The sequence below is a fragment of the Lissotriton vulgaris genome, chromosome 12, assembly GCF_964263255.1.
Source record: "Lissotriton vulgaris chromosome 12, aLisVul1.2, whole genome shotgun sequence".
NCBI lineage: Eukaryota > Metazoa > Chordata > Amphibia > Caudata > Salamandridae > Lissotriton > Lissotriton vulgaris.
This window is the reverse complement of record NC_141700.1, coordinates 135,636,950-135,660,421: the sequence shown is the minus strand read 5'-3', so window position 1 is coordinate 135,660,421 and position 23,472 is coordinate 135,636,950. Positions and strand designations below refer to the sequence as shown.

Below are 23,472 nucleotides of genomic sequence, written 5' to 3'. Positions count from 1 at the left end.
CATAACATAATCCCTAATCCCTCTAACCAGGGCACGAGTCGGGGGTAGTTGCGGGTGAACGGTGTGCACCCCTTATTTTCACAGGGTGAACGCCGTCCACCCTGCCAAGATTTTGGGCCCCACTGAATAATGTGCTAAACTCGTCCCGGTGTACAATGGGACACTTTCAGCAGCATCTGCACGTTGTCTCCTTTTTATCTTCAACAAGCAACAACGTGCATGCGGGGACTGGGCTTTTGTATTTAAGACTCCTGCTGGGCCCATAACAAAGGCCGAATTTGAGGGGTCATCAGGCTCCTTTTGTTCGAGTCTCTTGGCTGGGAGCAGTCAGGAGCCTCACACCTGATGCAAATGAAGCAGAGGAGAAACAAAGGCTCACACCTTGGTAGCACTTCACACATACTTAAGAGAGGCAGCTTTTCACTTTCTTCAGTATCTTTTTACGAGATATGCATGCACTGTAAGAATGTCAGATGTGTTGGCCTTTCCCAGTATTTACACAAAGCAAATTGCATTTTTTATATAGAGCTTGCAACACCTGAGAAGGCGTTGAAATATTTTAAGTACCACAAATGGTTCTTGTATAGCCCTACTCATCCCAATGCAGGGTATCAGAGAGCTTTAGATCAACACATGCATATTACATGTACAAGAAATTATATATGTTTGTAAATTAATGTACATGATGTGTTACATAAAACTGGGGGACTGTAAGGTGTAGAATTCACATATCTTCTTCCATAGCTCCCAGTGCTATTATCCTCGCAATGCACTCAAACCTACACATGATAGACCTGCTAAACATATATGGGAGGGCTTTGATATGATGCCACTTCTTGTGGTGCCACTTGCTGTAAAGTCATGGCTTGTGATATTAATTCCTGTGATGGCATGTGTGTTGTCATGCGCCGTGATGTCGCACGCCGTGATGCCATGCACCGTGATGTTACTTGCATACTGCCTAACTAGGTTAGTCCTCCCACTTATTTTTTTAGCACTTGTGCCCTGCGTCCAATCCCTAAATCTCTAAAGTTTAAACCTTATTCTAATACCATTACAATATACATAAACCTAAACTGTTAACCCTGTTTCCTAATTCCATACTCTAAATTCCTACAATGTATACCTTTAACCCTATACCCAGAGCTCATAACTTTAAACTCGTATTCCAAATGATAGTGTATTGTATTTTCAAGAACTCATTCCATGCAAAGTGCTTCTTTTTATTGGTAGAGCTGTTCTATGGGAAGAGTCATTTTCACTTTCAGGGTTAGGAGGTCTTGTAATAAAGCTACCTCTCTGGAGATGGCTTCCACCGCGAGCAAGAGGCCTTAATCACCAATAAAGTAACAGCACAGAGCCACATCACTAGCAAACAGTACCCAGCAGCAGTAGAGGTGGCCCAGGCAGCAGCAAGGACCCCACCTGAAGAAAGTCAGAATTATACTTACCCTCTGACTTCTGAAATTCCCTGATAAGGAGAGTTGCTTCCTCGGATATCCGTGCTTCAACGCTTTTCTTCCCCAATCCGAAGTTTCGGAGAGTGGTCAGAGTAAACCTCCTTTGTTGTTTCCAGGAATGTCCATATGGCGCCATGATTATCCCTGAAACAGTAAAAACATAGCTTTCAACTATGATATAAATATGTTAGTGGATGTTGCAAAAAGGCTGAGAGGTGTTTTTTTTTTTTACATAAAAACATGTTAGATATAGTTCTTCCTAATACTAATCTGTGTCTGTTATACCTGCTGCTCAGCCAGTGGGGGGATGTATGACGGTACAACGCGTACCGTCACAATGCATCCCTTTACCACGCATCCCTTACAACGCAAGTCGTTACCACGACTTGCGTTGGGGGTGCGGATTTCGAATAGTATAATTTACTATTCTAACACCAGTCCCCGTGGACCCTAGGGAAGGTGTTGGGATAGTAAATTTACTATTTGTAATCCTTTAGTGCCCTCCAGCGCAAGTCGTGGTAACGACTTGCGTTGTAAGGGATGCGTGCTAAAGGTACCGTGTTGTTAAAACTTCGTGGTAAACGATGTTTACCCCAGTGGGGCTGTGGTGATAGAATGTCGGTGTGTTGAATGTTGGAGAGTGTCTGAGTCAGTTGGTGGATGGGCAGAGCAGCAGGAAGGCTGCTCCTGGTGGGGCTCTGCTTTACATCTTAACATCTGATCCTGAATAAACCTACTTAACCAATCAATCTGGAACCTTTGCGGATTCTGAGTTAAGGGGATTGACTGGACCAGCAATATTTCAAGACCTGTGGCGGTTGCCAAGCTGTTATCAGTGCAGCTACCTGGGTGTCGTCACTCTCAGGGAAACTCCTGCAGTGAGGGCATCTTTTAGTGTCACTGAAAGGAAGGCTACAGGGAGGGCGGTCACTGCAGTAACAGAAGGTCACAGGCTTCTGTGCCTCCAGTGAGGACAGCTGCCGGGAGGATGGCCCTATTGCTATATGTTGCACCCCATAAACATCTGAATTAAATAAATAAATACCCCTGCAGTGAGCACACTTGACCGGATTAGGTTGTTGCTTTTACTTTGTCCCTAAAGGCGATGATACTTCACTGATGACAGCTCCAAGGAAGAGACTCCTGGTTTAACAAGCATTTTCAATGCAATAGGTCTCGCAATTGCGAGATTTGGAGCTGTTGGCATTGTAAACGGCAAATTCTTTTATTTATGTGTTTAAAAAAACAACACATAAATTAAAGGCATTGTCATATACAATACCAATAGTTCAAAGTTTCTCAAATGTGAGTCCTATTGCATTGCAAACGATTGTTGTTTACAAGCGCTCCATGCTGCGCTTTGGCGTTAAGAGAGGCCACGCCCCTTTCTTTAGACGAGCCATGTCTAAAGAAAGGTCTGTGGCTGCTATGAAAGTAAAAGTGAGGTATGGGGCGCTTTTACCAAAAAAATCATTTGTTTGTCAAGTTGACAAACAAATGATTTTTTTTGTGAAGGTGTCCTGTGAAAGCGAGCATGGCAGGCTTGAATGTTGCAGGAAAGCATGTAGTGGATGCAGTTGGAGAAATGCATTAAAGAAAATAGTGCTTACAGACTAAATAAGACGTACTGTGTAACAACCGAAGTAAAAGGGCCAGTCCACATGTGAGACGGCAGGCCAATTACAGTCCGATTGACCAAGTCATAATAGGGCAGTCAGATTGCCACTCCCACCCTACCATGGGTCCTCAGACTGCCAGACTTGTAACTAGGCCCAAAGTGTTTAACACTGGAATTTCCTGGCCCCAGCTTGTCTGGGGGTTCACAGTACACTAAACACCTCTGGGGGTAGAAACCTCTGGAACCTTCTCCTACTTCAAAGATGGCACCAGGTATAAATAAAGGACCCACAGACCCAATTCTTCAGTACACCTCTGGACCTGTGGAAGTCTCAGAAGGACTGATTCTCAGGTGCCCTGTTGTCTGAGTAAGAAGGACTGGACCTGCATATTGAACCCAGGGCCTCCAGAATGACTCCAAGGGCTAGTTGTCTGGCCTCCTGATCAGAGACTCAGGGACAGAAAAGGTTCCAACCACCCTGAAGCCGTCACCTGAATCCTGTCTTCTGTGAGTCCTACCTCCCCCCCACCCCCCCCCCCCCCGCCCCCCCCAAGTGGTGCCACCCCAGTCCTGGGCCCTTGAAAGTGGGCCTAAAGATGCTCTATCAGCCCAGCTGTGGCCCTGTATGCAGAAATGATAAAGCGCAATGCATCTCCTTGCAGCATGCATCCCAGACACCGGACATTGCATTGCAGCCCGCAGACTCCTGAGAACCGCGGGGCAATGCATCCTCAAAACAGGCCTTCGTGTTGCAAGCCCATTCTCTATGCATTTTTGATGTAGACACTGGATTCCATGTTGCAGTTCCGCAGCTTTATCGGAACAGGCAGTGCACAATGCATCTTCGACGTAGAACTTTGCACCGCAATCCCCTCAACGGCATCCTCAATGACAATGTAGGATTCTGCATCACTGTCCTGCAGCTTCCTCAGAAATGCTGATGCATGACGTAGCCTCAAAGTGGGATCTTGCAACACTCTGAAAACCAAAATGTAAAGCACTTCGTTCAGCAGGCCTAACGGGGTCCCTGTATCCTGCCCGGCCTTGTGACTTTATCCCGGTCCAGCAAGACAAGATAACCACAGTTGGCGCTTAGTGCTTATATGCACTATTTTTACTTACATCGTTAGACTTGCATATCTCCATTTCTACATGATTGGATTTTATCATTTTGATCTACAGTCATGTATTACATTTTAATCTATTTTTCTAAATTGGAGTGGGATTTTTCTTGTGCAGTGTTCACTTTATTACTCTTTGAAGTGTGGCATAAAAACTTTACATATTGTCTCTCAGTTAAGCTTGACTGCTTTGTGCCAAGCTACCAGAGAGTAAAGCACAGGTTAATTTGGGGTTTGCTTGTGTTTCACCCTGACAGAGTTTATGGTTGCTGCTTGAGTAGGGTTTGACTTTACTCAACCAGTAACAACATTTCCAATAAATTAGAGATGTGGCATCCAGCTATTAGATTGGTTTTAGAGTGGATGAATGGAAATTTCTGAAACAATCATTCCCAAGAGTTCAAGTATTATTTTTCAACTAATATACATAAGTATATCTGGAAGGACCACTAGGCAGATCTAGCATTGGTTTAAATTGCTAAGGGAGACTACTGCAAGAAGTATAGATTTTGCCTTGTAGCAGCATTGCCACTTTTATATATAGGACACAAGGGAATGCCTTTAGAAGATCAATACTATTCCTTGGGATCAAAGGAATCGGATGATTATGTTGCCCTAGAATCATTTTATCAGTTGTATTTGTACCCAGCAGTCAGCAGGGCATGTAGATGTGCCCCTGTGTTCACATAATTGTGACCAAACAACAAAGTATCAAGCAGTCTTGACCAACATTGATTTTAATCAGCAGGGCTTCTGATAGTTTTTTTGCAGTATTTATAGTGAGGAGCAACAAGGTCTTCAAAAAAATGGTGTGGTGCGTTTGTTATTAATTGACCATTCGGTGGCACATTTGCTTTCAGGTATTCCATCATGATGGCTCCATGTAGAGCTGTCTAAAATTGAGTCTTCTTGAGTGAGGTGAGCGAACCTCAATAATCCTTAAACTACATATTGAGGTGCTGCCATCTACAGCAGAAGTGATGTGTCTTCAAAATCTTTGCTACGTCATCGTCATAGCTAAGGCCCAGGATATTGTCAACGGTTGAAGGTAAAGTTGACTGGTGTAAGATTACGTCTTAGAAACAATTATTAGTATATCAGTCCCACGGCTGAGCCGTCATGCATATATTCATAGAAAATGCAGAGACAAGGAGTAATGAAGGTCCAGAATAAGCACTCCCATATTTAACTACCAATAGTCATTGAGGATGCTAAACTTAAAGAACGCAGCAAGTCCATGATTGACAGGTCCCCTCTGATGGTAATGATACTAACTGAATTTGTACCAGAGATCATTGAAAGTAGAGAAGGACTGCCATTGAAATGGCTGCATAGTGAGGTGACTAATGTGCCACGACTGGGTGGGAGGGCCGGATGTGGGGGGGAACTGTTGGGGATAGTTTGAATATACTGTAGATTTACACATAAGTGATTATCATAATATTAAAGCAAATATGGCTGCCCTTGTAGTAGATTATTAGATCTACGCTGTTTGGTTATACCGCTAAATGCCGAGCTATTGTGGGGTATTTCTATAAGAAGGGACCACTCCGTTAAATCTGTTTCGTGTTCTATTTACTCGCTGTTTTTTGTACTAATATTCGGCCTATTTCTGGTCTCCCAAGTTCCTCCTTTCCTTCCGCATTCTGCCAGCACCCTCCTACCCAATAGTTGTCCACCACCACATCCACCACCACCACTATGTCCACCACCACCATGTCCACCACCATATCCACCACCACCATGTCCATCACCACGTCCACCACCTCCACGTACACCACCTCCACGTCCACCACCAAGTCTACCACCAACATGTCCACCACCACCACGTCCACCTCCATGTCAACCACCACCACGTCCCCCACCAACACATCCACCACCACCACATCCACCACCACAATGTCCACCACCACCACCACGTCCACCACCACCACCATGTCCACCACCAACCCCACGTCCACCACCACCATATCCACCACCACATCTACCACCACCATGTCCACCACACCACCACCACGTCCACCACCACCACCATGTCCACCACTACGTTCCCCAACACCACCATGTCCACCACCACCACCACATCCACCACGTCCACCACCACCACGTCCACCACCATCACCACATCCACCACCACCACATCCACCACTACCATCACCAAATCCACCACCACCATATCCACCACCATCACATCCACCACCACGTCCCCCACCAACACATCCACCACCACGTCCACCACCACTATCATGTCCACCACCACCAAGTCCACCACCACGTCCACCACCACCATGTCCACCACCACCACATCCACCATGTCCACCACCACCATGTTCACCAACACCATGTCCACCACATCAACCACTACCACGTCCACCACCACGTTCACCAACACCAACACGTCCACCACCACCATGTCCACCACCACCACCATGTCCACCACCACCACGTCCACCACCACCACCACGTCCACCACCATTACCACATCCACCACATCCACCACCATCACATCCACCACCACCACGTCCACCAGATTCACCACCACCACCTCACCCACCACCATCACCACGTCCACCACCACCATGTCCACCACCACCACCACCTCCACCACCACCACCATGTCCACCACCTCCACCACGTCCACCACCACCACATCCACCACTACCACATCCACCACCACCACCATGTCCCCCACCACCACCAAGTCCACCATCACCAATTCTACCACCACCACAATGTCTACCTCCACACCCACCACCATGTCTACCACTACCATCCCCACATCCACCACCACGTCCACCATGTCTACCACCACATCCACCATGTCCACCACCACGTCCACCACCAGTGTCCACCACATTCACCACCACCATGTCCACCACCACCATCACCACCACCATGTCCACCACCACCACCACCACGTCCACCTCCACCACCACCACGTCTACCACCACCACCAACTCCACCATCACCACCATGTCCACAACCACCACCACGTCCACCAGCACATCAACAACCATCACCACCTCCACATCCACTACATCCACCACTACCACATCCACCACCACCATGTGTACCACCACGTCCACCATGTCCTCCACCACCACCAAGTCTACCACCACCATGTCCACCACCACCATGTCAACCACCACGCCCACCACCACCATGTCTACCACCACCACCACCACATCCACCACCACGTCCACCATGTCCACCACCACGATCCACCACCACCACCACCACCACCATGTCCACCACCACATCCATCACCACCACGTCCATGACCACCACCAGCACCATGTCCACCACAGCCACATCCACCACCACGTCCACCACCACCATGTCCACCACCACGTCCACCACCACCACCACCTCCACCACCACCACGTCCACCAGCACCACCACCATATCCACCACCACCATATCCACCACCACCACATTCACCACAACCACCACCACGTCCACCACCACCACCACCATGTCCACCACGTCCACCACCACCTTGTCCACCACCATGTCCACCACCATGTCCACCACCACCACATCCACCACCACCACCAAGTCCACCACCACCATGTCCAACACCACATCCACCACCACCACGTCCACCACCACCACCACATCCACCACCACCACCACATCCACCACCACCACCACCTCCACCACCACATCCACCACCACCACATCCACCACCACCACCACCTCCACCACCACCACCACATCCACCACCACCATGTCCACCACCACCACGTCCGCCACCACCATGTAGACCACCACCACGTCCACCATCACCATGTACACCACCACCACCACGTCCACCACCACCACATCCACCAACACCACCACGTCCACCACCACCACGTCCACCATCACAACGTCCACCACCACATCCACCACCACCATGTCCACCACCACATCCACCACCACCACCACATCCACCACCATATCCACCAACACCACATCCACCACCACCACGTCCACCACCACGTCTACCACCACCATGTCCACCATCACATCCACCACCACCATGTCCGCCACCACCACATCCACCACCACGTCCACCACCACCACATCCACCACCACCATGTCCACCACCACCACATCCACCACCACCACCATGTCCACCACCACCACCACGTCCACGACCACCACGTCCACCACCACCGTCACATCGACCACCACCACATCCACCGCCACCACGTCCACCACCACATCCACCACCACCACCACCACCACCTCCACCACCACCACATCCAGCACCCCACCACATTCACCACCCAACCACATCCACCACCAACACCATGTCCACCACCACCGCCACGTCCACCACCACCACGTTCACCACCACATCCACCACCACGTGCACCACCACCACCCATGACAGGTAAAGTGTCACTGGAGGGCAGGGGTAATAGGAGTGTGAACCCCGGCTGTACATGGAACATTTAAGGATGCATTGGGTGCGAGAAAATGGGAATAGGGGCTAGAAGTATTACACCAGACCCAAGATACATTTTGAAGAGGCGCAATGTCACAGGGGCTCCTGTAAAAGCACTTGCAGCTTCTCTACCTCACAATAGCATACCTACATGAGCCACTCCCTCACATCAAGCATTGGCATATTCAATAGGTCTCGCCTTTGGGACTTTATAAGTGTTTAGCAATGCAACACTTGATTTTGTTGCACCAAAGATATTGTGCTGGATAACTAAATACTTATAAGGTCCCAAAGGCGAGACCTATTGGCTATGAAAATGCTTGTTACAAAGGGAACAGAGATTGGTGGTCCATTTTAAAACCCACATTAATGCATGAAATTCCTTTAGGTGATGTGTCACATCAATGATCCCCACTTGGTAAACTTCCCTCTCTGTTAACTTCTGCATCTATAATTCACAACGTACCTTGACCACGAAGATACCAGTCAATAGCTGGGATTGCTGGACGGTCTGCGAACTCCACAGCAGATTGCACTAAGGATTCCTTGACCACTTGGTAGCCATTGAGAATCACCATTGGGGTGTGACCGATAAAGATGGTGCATATGTCACCATATTTTCTGTGAATCTGGGAAGAGAGAGAACCAAACAAAAATCTATCAAGGTTTAGCCCAAAAAAAGAATTCATGTAGAAATAATAAGCATGTCTGCAATGTACACCAATGCAGGAATTATTCTGTGGTAACCATTGAGCACTTCACTGGCCCTTCTTTGATATGCATAAAATGGAGGTGAGCCAATGTTCCTGACATAAGACGCAATGACTCCAGTTTATTCACAAGTCTTTGCATTAGGTTCTCAACACACTGCACTATACCACAGGTCAAACAATAGCCAAGTGGCTGACTATTTTTACACTGGATCTTCTGTGAAGTCCACTTTTAATTTTGACTGCAAATATTAGGATATGGCCAGCAGCAATCCTATGCGCAGGAAAAAGTGACAAGTATGGTCTGAGCCAAGTGAGGCCACAGACAGTTATTCAATACTACTGTATTCTTTCAATTATTCTTTATTTTATAATGATGCAGATCTGTCACATATTTGCACAGGGATCTTAATCCATTTATAGCTCACCTATATATGCCCGGGAGCATAATCTCCCGGGCATAACTAACAGTAATGCACAGGAAAAATGCATATCGAATGAATTCTCTTCCAGGTCTAGCAGGGTCGATAAAGCGTAACTCACAGGCACATACTGGTTGCCGGCAGCCACAGTCATTCATCCCATGGTCAATAACTGTCTATGCTGGGACACAATCAAAGATACCAACATTAACAAGAAACATGAATGTGGTCAATCACATATCAGTAGGCTATGGCCTAAGCATCATGGAGAATTCGCTGTCTTTGACATTGCTTGGAGGGGCCCATGTGGAAAGACAGAGGATCAGAGACACTTGTTACCTGGAATCGACCCTGAAAAAACTGAAGTGCAGCCATAAGGTAAGCCGTAATCACAGGCCTCAAGCATAAATGCCCTACGGTGTTTGTCCAGAAGCAACATAGAGTAGCCAGTGCATGGAATTCCTCCTCAGTCAGGGTAAATAGTCTATAGGGTCTGCTCAATAGTGAACATTGGAGCAGTCCAAGGAAGGACAGGTATTGTTTATAGGTCTTCAGGCTAAATACTATACAGTAACGGAGGAGCAGGTAAAGTCCATGTATGGGTGATCGGCAGCCAGAACATGAACTCTATATGGCACATCCATGGGCAACAAAGTGGGAACACCTGGGCTAAGTGGTTTATAAGCAGCTGGTATGAATGCCTCAACATTGAAGGATGGACTCATTAACACACGATTGATACAGAAAGAGCCTCATTCAGTGCCCTTTAGGGTCAACCTGGGTGCGACGTAGTAGCATCTCTTATGTATGTAATGCTTACCACTATAGAGATACGTGCTCAGTGGGGATTATTGATTGCGCCATTCCGGCAATAACAAAGTTGGCGCTTGACACACACTGGACTAAGAAAAGTTGGCACTAGACTACTGCTGTGGCAGACTAAAAGGAGTATTTTAAATGATCTGAAGATGTAAGGCAAGGAAAGGCGTGTCATGACGGTCAAAGTGCAAGGGTGAGGTCATAGCCCCCTCCAGCACCTTGACGCCCAACATGGATACGCCAGGAGGAGATGACAAGATGGGTGGACGCAGGAGTCTAGGGCTTGTGGGATGTGGCACACGCTTTACCCCCCTTCCAAATGGTGAGACGGAGAATCAGGAGACCGAAGGAACCCCAGATCACTTGGACTTCGTTCTGAGAACATCTTTGGAATTTAGCTTGGGTGAACAATGGATCAGCCTCTGTAAGAGCCGACCCTGTGAATGATAAGTGTAGTTTGAAGGAAGAGGTGCAGCTGTAGGGAGCTGAAGAAGCAACTGTAACTTTGGGGTGATGCACTCCCATGAGCAAAGGGATAACAGCTGTTTGTGTGAGGTGACCCTTTTTTCTCAATATTTAAATAAACTTCAACATACACACCAGTGGCTGTAGAATTTCCAGGGTACTTCATCAGCCACAACTTGCCCAGACACAGACCAATGGTGAATGGTTCATGAGATCAGACCCTGCTAAGAGCATCTATCACATCCCCCAGGTCGTTGATGTTGCATGATTAGTGGTGCCTTTGGGGTCAAGTTCTACTTTTGGGATTCGATGGCTGCAGATGTTTTTGTAGGTATATCTTTTTATTAGAATTTACTTTGACAGTCTATGTATTGAATCTTTATTTTGGGGGTCTGAATGTCCTTGGTCTTTATTTTCACATGGGACGTCGAGTAGCATTACCTACAAGAAAGAGTGAACAGTATGCAGATATGAGTCAATTCACCAAAACATTAAACACGATATTACTCAAAACGAGTAACATATTTGGCTACCATCTATTTGCAATCTTGTACCTGATGTCCCTAATTTAGGCCAGGTGATTTGTAAAACTACAAATACCGGAATGCCAAGGAATACAGACTAAACAACTAAAAATGGAAAAACTTCTTATTTTTGTCATTTTTCACTCTGCGGTTTTAATGTAGGGGAATAAATTCACAAAGGGCTATAACAGCTTTTAACGGGCGATGTAACAAGGAATAATGTACATTAAAATAACAGAAGCACTCAAATTAGCAAGCCTGTACACAAAAACAAAAAAAACATTGTGAAAGAAACATGTATTTAACCAATCAGTTGGGGTGTGGCTAAAACCAAAATACATAGTATATAAAAAACAGAGCAAGTGCCATGATTAAAAAAGCATACTGGGTTTAGACTGGGAGACCACAGAGATAACACGGTGCCTAGCATTGTTTAGAATTGCCGGGGTTGATGCAACTTAGAGGTACAAGGAAAACGGTTTGATGTTGATAAATACAAGGGGAAAAAACTTAACAGGCAATACAGTCAGAGAGGTTAATACTATAGGATTATGGCCCACTGTTAAGGGCTATACCGGTTGTTATAGGCCCTGAACCCAAGTCATATATACAAGGCACAGGTGAAGGCCTATAATGAGGCAGAGGGCCTTTAATGAGAGATAAAGCATGAGGCAGAGGGCCTTTAATGAGAGATGAAGCATGAGGCAGACGGGCCTTTAATGAGAGATAAAGCATGAGGCAGAGGGCCTTTAATGAGAGATAAAGCATGAGGCAGAGGGCCTTTAATGAGAGATGAAGCATGAGGCAGACGGGCCTTTAATGAGAGATAGAGCATAAGGCGGAGGGGCTTTTTTTAAATAAGAGCATTCTATTTCCACCCACCAGAGGCGCAATATTCCACATCAAATTGGAAGAAATGGAAATACAAACATTGGAATTTAAGAGCAACAGGTCTATATCAGAAATGACATGGCCCCTTCCACCTTATTGGGTTGAGTAGAAGTTACAACCTTTGAGTCCTCAGATGGAACATCAAATAGCTGCACTCTTGGAGGGTATACACCTGTTACAACGCATTTGTTACAACGCACTACTGTTACAACGCGACTTTTACAACGCATACCATTACAACACATTGCGCTGGGGGGCGCTCTAGGATAGGGAATAAGTATAATTTACTATCCAACACCTTCCCTAGGGTCCACGGGGACTGGAGTTAGAATAGTAAATTATACTTACCACTATCCAGCACCTCAAAGCGCTATGCGTTGTAATGGTATGCGTTGTAATGGTCGCGTTGTAACAGTAGGTAGTTGTAATAGTATGCGTTGTAACATGGTACATCCCTCTTGGAGATGGAAGGCGTATGTTATTGGTGTAAAAGCTGTGTAAATATCATGTAATGCCAGACAACTGTAAACCTTAAAAAATACCCTCCTTGAAAGGCTGGAAGCAACAAGTACTGCATGGCCAATAGGTCTCACCTTTTCCACTATGGGTTTGTCCATGCCTTTTGCCCATAAAGTGCATCTTCAGCAAAAATGATTTATTTTTTCTGATGCTGTGCAGCATCAGCCAACAAAAAAAAATACCCAAAAAGGCATAGTAATGTGAGTGCATGCATGCTTGAGCATGTTGTCATGTGCTTATCTAGGTTCCTGATCGATACTGTGACCTTATGCCCCTATTCGGCTATAAATCCATTTATTCCCTATATTGGCATAACCGTTCAAGTGCGATTTTCTGAAAAGTCATCTCTGGCCTCACACGAGCAGAGCCACAGAGCCACATTCCAGCATGACTCTCTGCTACTTCCTTTGCGACCAATTAGTGCAATGACAGAGCAGCAGTCACTATCTGATATTCCTAGATAACACTCCGAGTTCTTCAACAAGATAAAAACTTAGCAAACCTGGAAATCCCCGCTTGCTATGTTTTGATTAGTAATGGAACTCTAATGAGCAACTGATAACTATCACTTCCTAGTGACATCTTTAATTGACGTCTTATGTCCAGCAAACTTGCGTCAAACCCGGCACATGTCAGGTATAAATATTACCAACGTTGCCTTAAGCAATGAGCGAACATGTTGCTGATGCCAGCTGCCTGCATGACCCCGTGTTGGTAACAACTAGCACTCTGTCGCTGCAGCCTGCTATCCTGTGGTGGTGAAGCTACTGATTACCATTATCGCCGCTACAGCGCGACCTATGGTGCAGTACGCTTGAGGAGCCGTGCAGCCGTCCTCTGCGAAGACATCCAGCCCAGCTGCCCGCAGACGCTGTCACCCCTCCTTCCTCGACGCGCTGAGAGAAGCCGCTGCCTTTCTCGTGCAGAGAAATCCAGTCCCGGCGCTTCCGGTTTACCCTCGCAGGTGACTGGGATATCGAGAGAGACCCCTGAAGGAGATACCAATCCTCCATCATTCTATTCAGAGGTATGGTGTTGACTAAACCCTTAGACGAGAATTCTTGAAACAAACCTTGGCAAAACCAACTTAACTTAAGCTACTTACTTACTCCCCTTTCACGTGTTAGGCTTAGGTCAGGCACACTGGGGTAGGCTTAGTTAGAAGCACCAGTTGAGTATGTTAGCCTAAATGTATATATGACTGTATATATGTTTTATTACTTTTAAACCATTGTATGGCTAAGAAACCATATCAATGCTTTTACAGTTCTATTTCGCTATTCTTATCTTACTGTACGTACTTTTTATAATAACAGTTATTGCAATTGTGGCAATACATTTCTCTTGTATGAGAAGAAAGACTGTTCAATAAATGTTAACCTTTATTGATACACGCCCGTCTCTCTATTCTCTACATACTGTGAAAGTAAACTGCACTAGACTGACTGAGTGAAATCTATGTCTATTGTTTCACACGACCCTAGAGATCGACTCTTGATCTGAGGAGCAAAGTTGTCATGTTGCACGGTTGTTGGAAAGCTGAATCCCTTCTTGTCTGTGCCAAGGAAGCTGATCACTTCCTATGCAGAGAAGAAAGTTTCCAGTGACCTCTGAGCTAGTTGGTAACACAACCCAATTAAGTTTAGCATAGTCAGTGGAGGCCTGGAATATAAGCAGTTCCACGTCGATACTACTGTTTATGTTATTCCAATGCGCAGGGCCTAGTGGGAAACTAGGAACTACACTACATGGCGCCCTAACGTTTGGTAAGGCGATAAACTAACGCAAGACTTGTAGAGTAACTCAGTCGTGCATATTTCACACCCCTTTCTCCCATAAATACTCCAATAGACGTCTGGAGTGGGTGAAAGGTTAAAATCCGCCCGACCTTAGTAGGAAGAGATTCCTATGTAAAGCTCTGGTTTATTCAACGTTGAAGGATACAGTGTTCCAAAATATTGTGCACCTAATCTTTGTCTCCTTGGAGACCTACTCTGCAAACCTCGCATTTTTACAATGCCAGAAAACGGCACCACTGGGGCCGCAGTAGATGCGACTCAGCAAGGTCCCGAATACACAGACCCGGGTGCTATTATCATCCCGGTCCAGTTAAGAAGATCTATAACTTTAAAACTTATAGAGAACGGACTGCCACCTCAAGGTGGTACAGTAATTTTCGTGATAGAGGCTCACGAGTATCGGCAGACAGAGGTATTCTATTCATGGATAAACTTTCCAGCGGTAAACGCTATAACACAAGAGTTTCACTATTACAAAATAGAGGAACCTCCGGGAGAGTACGCTCCTTTCGAGGAGGTTGAAATCCCACTTAAATTTCAAGAGCACCTGCTCTGGTTTAATGGCGCCCTAAAACACAATGATCACATAACCAGGCTCGGTCCACTAGGTAGACCAGGAGCCACGTGGCCGGTTCTAGCCAGCTACACACCACATCCTGACATTGCAAAAATGTCTAGAGAAGAGCTGTTAGCACAGCTAAACACATTAATAAAAATACATAGGCAATTAGTCCAATATGTAATACGGACTGCAACAGTCCAGCCAGCTGTTAATACACCACAGCTGACCCCTCATCAGGGGAACACAAATAAAATTACACCACAGAACATACAGTCATGTCTTGGTAAAACACCCGTAAAACGGGAACAAATTCCTTTCTGGTTAGCCCAGAAAATCACTCAAATAGAGGCAGTATTTCCTGATACTACCCCTATTGAGAAACACAGAATCTTGACCATCTGCCTTCCTATGGGAATCGCACCACACATGGAGGACTGTGACACTTGGGGTACAGTCTTTGCTTCCATTTACACAAAAACACACGGTGTTCCGTCTATGGCGGTAATACCAGAAGTGCTAAAACAGATTCAAAATGAATTCGGTCCAGAGCCCGCTTTAAATCTAGGTATGAAATTACTGAAAGATTTCAAGCAGGTCACGGCTATATTATTAGCCAACATAAAGGGAGAAGCAGCATCTGTGGCGATCCGCCAGAAGTTGAGGGAAACAGATATAAAAGATCCTGTTGAGCTTGCCAAAATCATAGAAAAATGCTATGAAGAATTAGGTAGAGACAGCTTGGGTGGAAAACCAGTTAAGCCCCAACTGCTCGAAAATCCTGAAAAATTATTTATTAAAAATAATTTAAACACTCCTAAAAAGAGCTGGGATGGAAATAAACAATCCACTCCCAAGGAAAAAGTTTTCCAGTCCAGAGGAAGGTCTCCTCGACGGAGGGAAAGAACTCCGACTCGAGAACGCCAGTCTCCCCAACGGGAGCCCTCTGAGAAAAGATATAACCTTAGAAATAGGGATGATCTAAAAAAACCTGATAGATATCAAAGTATTGATACACGTCCCTCTCGATCTTTTCCACAGAATTCGGAAAGAAGAGGGCGGTCAGACCCAGGAGAGCACACCAAGTCCAAAGACAAGGAACCTGCTCAAAATAAGAAATCTCAATTTCAGAAAAAGAAGGTAGCCAGTATTAGAGTAATCAACCATGCCGAAAATACTGAGGACACAGTTGAAAAACGGGGAGTGGGCATTGACAATGTTGGACAGTGCAGCAGAGATCAGTATAGCGCGCAAGATCTTGATGAGTCATCTGGAGACAGTGGACACGAATGAATACATTCAGGTTGAAACTGCCGACGCCAGGCTTAGCGAGCCCCATAAAATATACGAAATAACATTGCGTATGGAGGGTGATAAGACTAGGAAAATTAGGGGTCTATTTTGGGATAAGCTCTCAAAAGGCTATGATATTCTGTTAGCTGAAAAAGATTGGCCCCCGGAGTTTGTCAGGGAGTGCCCTCGTGGCGAAGAAGTGATTATGCCTGCCTTCTCGAATCACATTCCGATTCACAAAAAACATACATATGCAAGGAAATGGGCAGTAGCCCAGGCACCTGCATTGTATAAAAATCATGTAGGATGGGATGAGGATTCACCTCCTCACAAAATCCAACTAAAAAGTGAACCAACTGCCCAACGGCAGTATCCCATAAAGCAAGAAGCTAAAAAACAGGTCAGGGAGATCTTAGATCAACTTGAGTACCAGGGGGTGATTGAAACATGCACCTCTCAAATGAACAATCCTTTGTTTCCTGTCTCCAAGCCAGACAATTCATATCGTCTAGTTTTGGACTACAGACACCTTAATACATGTTGCAAAACTTTTGCAGTACAAAACTCGCATAGTGCAGCCCTAATGAATAACATAGTTAGGAAAAAATACAAAACGACATTAGACATTTCTAATGGTTTCTTTTGTCAAAACATTGCACCAGAAAGCAGATACTTGACCGCTTTCTCTGCATTTGGGTCACAGAAAAAATTCTGTCGACTCCCACAGGGGTTCAAGAACAGCCCAGGACTATTCTCAGCTAGGGTAACAGAGTTACTACAAATCTATGATGATGAAGCATTATCTTACGTAGATGATATTTATCTCACAGACGACGACTTGGATACTCACTTGAAAAGAGTGAACACCATTATACTTGGGTTCGCAGCAGAGGGTTACAAATTCAACTTTAAAAAGTCCCGAATTGCCCATCTGACAGTACTGTTTTTAGGGTACGAATTATCAAGTGAAGGGAAAAGCCTAGCGGACAACTTCTTAGAGAAGTGCGCTGTACTCCAAGCTCCAAAAACGCTGAAGAATTTACAATCAATACTAGGTTTTCTGAATTTCGGAAGAACTTACATCCTAAATTACGCAGAGAGGGTTAAACCTCTCTACGAACTAATAAAACCTGATTTAAAACAAATCAATTGGACTCAAAAACACACAGAAATTTTGAGATCACTGCAAACAGACATGTTAGCAAAAACAAAATTAGATACACGTGACAACACACGTGATCTTGTAATCCGAGTCATCCCAGGAAGATGCGGATTCACGTACCTGACCTCTAATGAGGGAGAAAAGGTACCAATTTCAATTAAATCTCACTTGTACACACAAGCAGAAAAAACATTCAGTCGCACAGAAAGAACTGTGAACGCAGTGCAAATCGCATTAGCAAATGAACGAGAACTAGCACACGGCAAACGGATTAATATCCTTACAGCGGAATCCGCCTTCGAGGCGCTATTCAGCCCAGTAAACCTGCCTACAGTGTCACTGGATCCAAAATGGATACAGTGCATAGATTCTCTTGGAGCGGAATACGTGAAATACTATTTCGCCCCGCAATACAAAGAACTGAATGATTTAGAATATGAAGAAGAATATCCTCTGCCAATCGAAATCCTGCCTCTCCCACAATACGCCTGTATAATCTATACAGATAGCTTTGTACAGCATTTCAACGTAGAGAGAAAATCCTACGATGCAGCATGTGCGATCATTAAAGGTCGTTGGCTGTGCGGTAAATTCAGACCGAAAGTAACAAAAACTGAATCAGTAAAGTACTGTTCGGTTCAAAGAACTGAAATCAGGTCTTTAAAGATGGCGCTAGAAAATGCAGAACGCAAATTCCCCACACTTATAGTGTGCGATTCTCATTTTTGCGTCAATTCTTACAACAACAAACTGCAGAGTTGGATCGAAAACTACTACAAAGATGACACAGGTGCCACAATAAAGCATAAAAAGCTCTGGAACGAGGTAGCTCTTTTACACAAAGAACTACAAAAGACTCACGTGATTCACGCACAGAGTCTTCAGCGTGATGGCGTTCACGTTGCAGGGAATTCATTGGCTAATACAGCCAAAGCGGAAGCAACTAACCCGGCTTCCGTAGCCACAAAAAAGCGTACAGATAAGTACATAGACGGGGAAACCATGCTGGCAGTAAAAACGACCGTAAAAGGCGACTGTGCAGCACTATCCACTCAATTATGCATACATAATCGATGCAAACTCCGTTCCTTTTGCTCGAATCCCTGGAGTGGGGGACAGAGTAATTCCAAACAGGAGCAGGAGGGGCTTCCTCTTACTGGAAGCACACATGGGGTTGGGTCTGAGACACCAAATAATCAAAGCCTCTCTGAAAGAATTACAATCAGAGTACTGGTGGCCAGGAATGAGTATAGATATTCAATGTTTTGCTCAAAATTGTGAAAACTGCAACAGAGATCGCAGTAATGAACAGGCCAGTGCAGTTTCAGGATCCCTTCTAGACAGCATAAGGCGGTCTATCTGCGCAATCAAAGAAGAGAAGCGCGTCCCAGTGTACACCATTAAGACGAAAAGCACTTAAAAAAATGAGGTCCCCAGCGCTCGGCTGACGCTAGAACGGTTATAAAAGATTAGCGAGTCCATATCGGCACATACGCAATTACCACGTTCCATTCTGACCAGGGTCCTGCTTTCAGCTCTCGAGCCTATAAGGAGGCCATGGCCAGCATGGGAATTGGGTTGCGGTATTCTTGCCCGTCGCATCCCGAAGGGAATAGTGTGGTAGAAAGAAAAAACCGTGACATAAAGCAATCTATAACAGCGAAGGTATTAGGTTCAGGCGCTGGGTGGGTCAAACATTTAATAAGTGTCCAGACTAGTCTTAACAACATGCCAAGAAATTCTCTAAAAGGTTTCACCCCATACGAACTATTGTTCGGAATAAGAATGAACGTTCAGGACCTCGATAGTCAGATGTCAGTGGTACAAGCAGAAACAAAGCAGTTTGAAGTAAAAGACCGTTTGGCTGTTTTATAGGAACTGAATGAAACAAGAAAATCATTAAGCAACATAAAGTTAAAGCAACAGCCAAATACCACTGACGAGGCACCACCCGCAACAGCCCCAGCAAGGCCTGTCTGGATTCCAAAGATTGGGGATCTAGTCAGAGAAAAGATCGCGGTTAAGAAGGAATTTGGGCCTTCTTACAGAAAAGCAGTACCTGTCTTACATTCGATCAGCCTGCAGTGCACAATGAAGGACTATGCAATAATGCCATGGAACTCGTGCCTCTTGAAACACAGCTTGAAACAGTTCGTCAAGAAACAACACCAGTCTACAATGATGTGGCATCAGAAAGTGCTACCGAGAGACAGATTGAAAAAACAATCCCATCAATTGACAGAACTGCCTCTGGTTATTTCATCAACTTCGACAACTTCTCTGAAGATTTAAACGACCCCGAAGTGATGCCAGAAACAAAAAAGTATTCTAAAGAAAATACAACAGGACTCCTTCAACAAATCAAAGAACTATATCTGGATTCACCGTTGATTGAGCATTGGATTATCTCAGGGGTATTCATACTCCTACTATGCCTAATTTTAGTTTTAATTTTAGGGAAGTTCATTACAATTGAATGGACACAGCAAGTCAGAACATCAACCTAGTCCTGAAACCACACAGATCATCCCACGTGAAGAAAAGAGAACTGTCAACAGTAAATGTCACAGCAATTCCAATACCTGGTGGGGTAGTATGGGAGAAAACAGACTATGAGATCTATGGTCCGGTCGAAATCCTGAAGTATCCTCATCAACTAAAGGTTTCCTTAAGTGACTTTGTGACACCTAGTACATTCTCTGATGATTGGGACTTTAACAGTATTAATGACATGATGTCTGATTTAGTAATGTCAGCTAGATTCACAGATCATGATTATTTACAAGGTTCATCTAGTTATGAGCAGTTATTCTGTTACACCCACTATGGGGATCATTACTTGCATAAATCTGCACAGCCTAGAAATGTTTTTATGTATAATCAATGGGAACATTGTTCTACACCACCTAAAAGCAGTTCTAAAGCATTTTTTGAGAAATTCAAATATTTTTCAGGGTTTAACACCAGTGATGCAGAAACGTTTTATTATAAACTGTTAGATAAAACAGGAATGAAAACAATGCTGACAAATTCTAAATTGATATATTCAGAAGCATTTTATGACAAAATGATGACATTTGGTTTTGATTATTGGAAAAATAATATTGAAACGAAATCAATTTGGGGTACAAAAGATTGGCAGGTGCAAGGCATTGAAGCACTTTTTAGAACCTGCATGATACCAGAACAAATGTTATTTTTAAATGACACTGTACACCAAACATCTTGTCTTGGCCTAGCTAAGAACAAAGACCTTAAAACACCGTCTATACCAAAGCCAATACCTGAAAATGCAACAGCTGATAATGAGTTAGACGTGTTACACATTTTACATTTCAACAGAACACATCCTGATTGGAAAAAGTGGTTAATCTGGCCTACAGACACAAATAGCTGTCAAGATAGATTTTGGACCACGCAAACAGCGTCAAAAGCGTTTCATAGCGACCAGCATCTATGCTGCTTACAACGAGGCTTGGAAAGTAAAGCAAATTGAAACTGCTGAAAAGATACGAGAAATTGATCGTATTAATTTGGAAAAATCACTTTCTGTGGTAGACAATGGGTTAATGACTCTGTCTTCCAGAATATATTCTTTGGACAATATTGTATCCTCTGCCTTTGATGTGATAGACAGAGATTTGCTAATGTTACAACATGGCCAGTCTCAATTACGCTCTATTATAGAATTAGGCTGGACGCTGCAAAATCTTCGTTCAGGCTATGTGCCTTGGCGTTTAATCAACACAACGTCATTATTTTCCATTTTTAACCTTACTGATAAACAGATCAGTTTGGCACAGAAAGGAGCAGACTATACAATCTTGAGCATCGAGAAACTCGAGAGATTACCATTGACAATGTCAGAGAGCCCTGTCATTGAATGGATAATACACGGAATTATCACAATTCCGATAACAACTTTCCGCTTTAAAAAATGCCTTGAATACATACCTGCTGGCCAGTATGAACAATTGGGTAAGGGATATGTTAAATCCGAATGGAAATTACCATACACTCATTCTTGCTATAGTGACAGCGACAAAAATGTATTTCTTAGTGGTGAGAACTGTAAACACTCACTAAGCGGTATACTTTTGTGTCAGGGTATTAATTTACACGGAGCATGTGATGGCAATTCAAACAACCTTTCATGCCACCAGCTAGTCACACCTGCAACTCAGATAGAGCCCTTCTTTATGCAACTCGCAAACGGGAGTTACATTCTAAGAACGGATCACAGGTGCTGTGGCCTCGCGCCCGGAAAAAGTTATCTAGTACAAGTAACGTCCATGGTCAAATGTTGCATGCAAGCATTGTTCCCGAGCGGGCCTCCAGACTTAGTGACTCCCCTCTGGCCTCGTCTGAATCTCTATTCTATACGAATTGATACATTAAGCAAAATGAAATCTGTGCTTTTACAGACAACAGTGCCTATAACGTCATCTAAAGAGACGTATGATCTTCTAGTCGCAAGGACGGCTACTGAGGTCCATGACCTTTTATCGACAAATTGCCCCGTGCATTTCGTACAAATGCTCGACCAACTCCTTAACATGTCTAGTGCTACAAGCATCCCAGGCATATTTAAGACAGTCTTTACGGGACTGCTAACACCCTTCCAGGCAATTTTGGGAATCTTTCCTAATTTTGTGCACTCCATCTTTGGTGGTATTCCACTATTTTTTGGACTCATCGCAGGGATTCTATTTTTGACCCTTCTGCTACGTTATGGCAAGCCTCGGCTCAGACATAGCTCCCATGGGAATGGAAGAGACAATCCTAGCAATGCGCTACAGGGACAGGATAACTAACGTCCTCGGATTGGCCAGGCTGAGAGATCTAAACATGACCTGGTTCCTTTCATTCAGACCAATATGGCAAAATTGCATTTTACCTGTGCTACGGTGTATGCTTTGCGGCGATGAATGCGTGTTGGACATCTGTCTTTCACTTCCATCAGCAGTACCAATGGACGTCGATACTTTGCTAAGTCCAATAACGGCTCACGCATTGTGTTGTCCCCAGCGGCTACCAATCCTGATGACGGCATTCGTGGAGACTCCTGTACTACAGCCAAGTGGTAACAGTGGAGCGAGTGACAAAAGCAACATCATCCAGGTACAACGTTCTGTGAGCAGGGCTGGTCCTGTCTTCGATGACAGCAATCATTCTCACACCTGCCAAGTTTCAGCGCTATCTAATTTGGTTGAACTATCACCTGATTTTGTAGACCAATTCTTTGCGAGCCTGTCTGATACGATGTTCTCACCCACAGAGAAACAATAACTTTTGAAAAGCTTTCCGACACACGGCGTTCCCATGAACTCTGAATTCGGCCTTCAGTTTTGATCAACATAAAACTGCCAGGAGCTTTGGTAAACTGATTTTTCTTTGAATTGGACAATTTTTTAATATTGACCCTCTCCTTTTGGCACGAACAATTCTTTGCTTAACGTAAAAACTATTCTTAGAGAACAGAAGCTTCACACTTCTTTTCTAAACACATCTAGAGACATAACAACATAACACCAGCCTCTAGCACACATATTATTACAATGCATTTTTATGTGATGATTTATCTCGCATTTCTTCTGTCAGAGATACTTCATGTGTAATTCTTTATGCATAATCGTTCATTGATTTCATATGCAATAATTTTTGAATGATTACTA

General features: G+C 44.7%; 1 protein-coding gene across 1 annotated transcript in view; it reads right to left on the bottom strand.

Moving 5' to 3' along the window:
* Window positions 1-23,472, bottom strand: part of LOC147673664 (cytochrome P450 2B1-like) — a 151,717-nt gene that overhangs the window by 99,103 nt on the left and 29,142 nt on the right. Inside the window, exons 3-4 of the mRNA XM_086947590.1 lie at window positions 9,101-9,263; window positions 1,452-1,604 (exon numbers count right to left, since the gene is read on the bottom strand). Of these exons, the coding sequence (XP_086803716.1) occupies window positions 1,452-1,604; window positions 9,101-9,263 (316 nt within the window). The remainder of the gene's footprint in view (window positions 1-1,451; window positions 1,605-9,100; window positions 9,264-23,472) is intronic.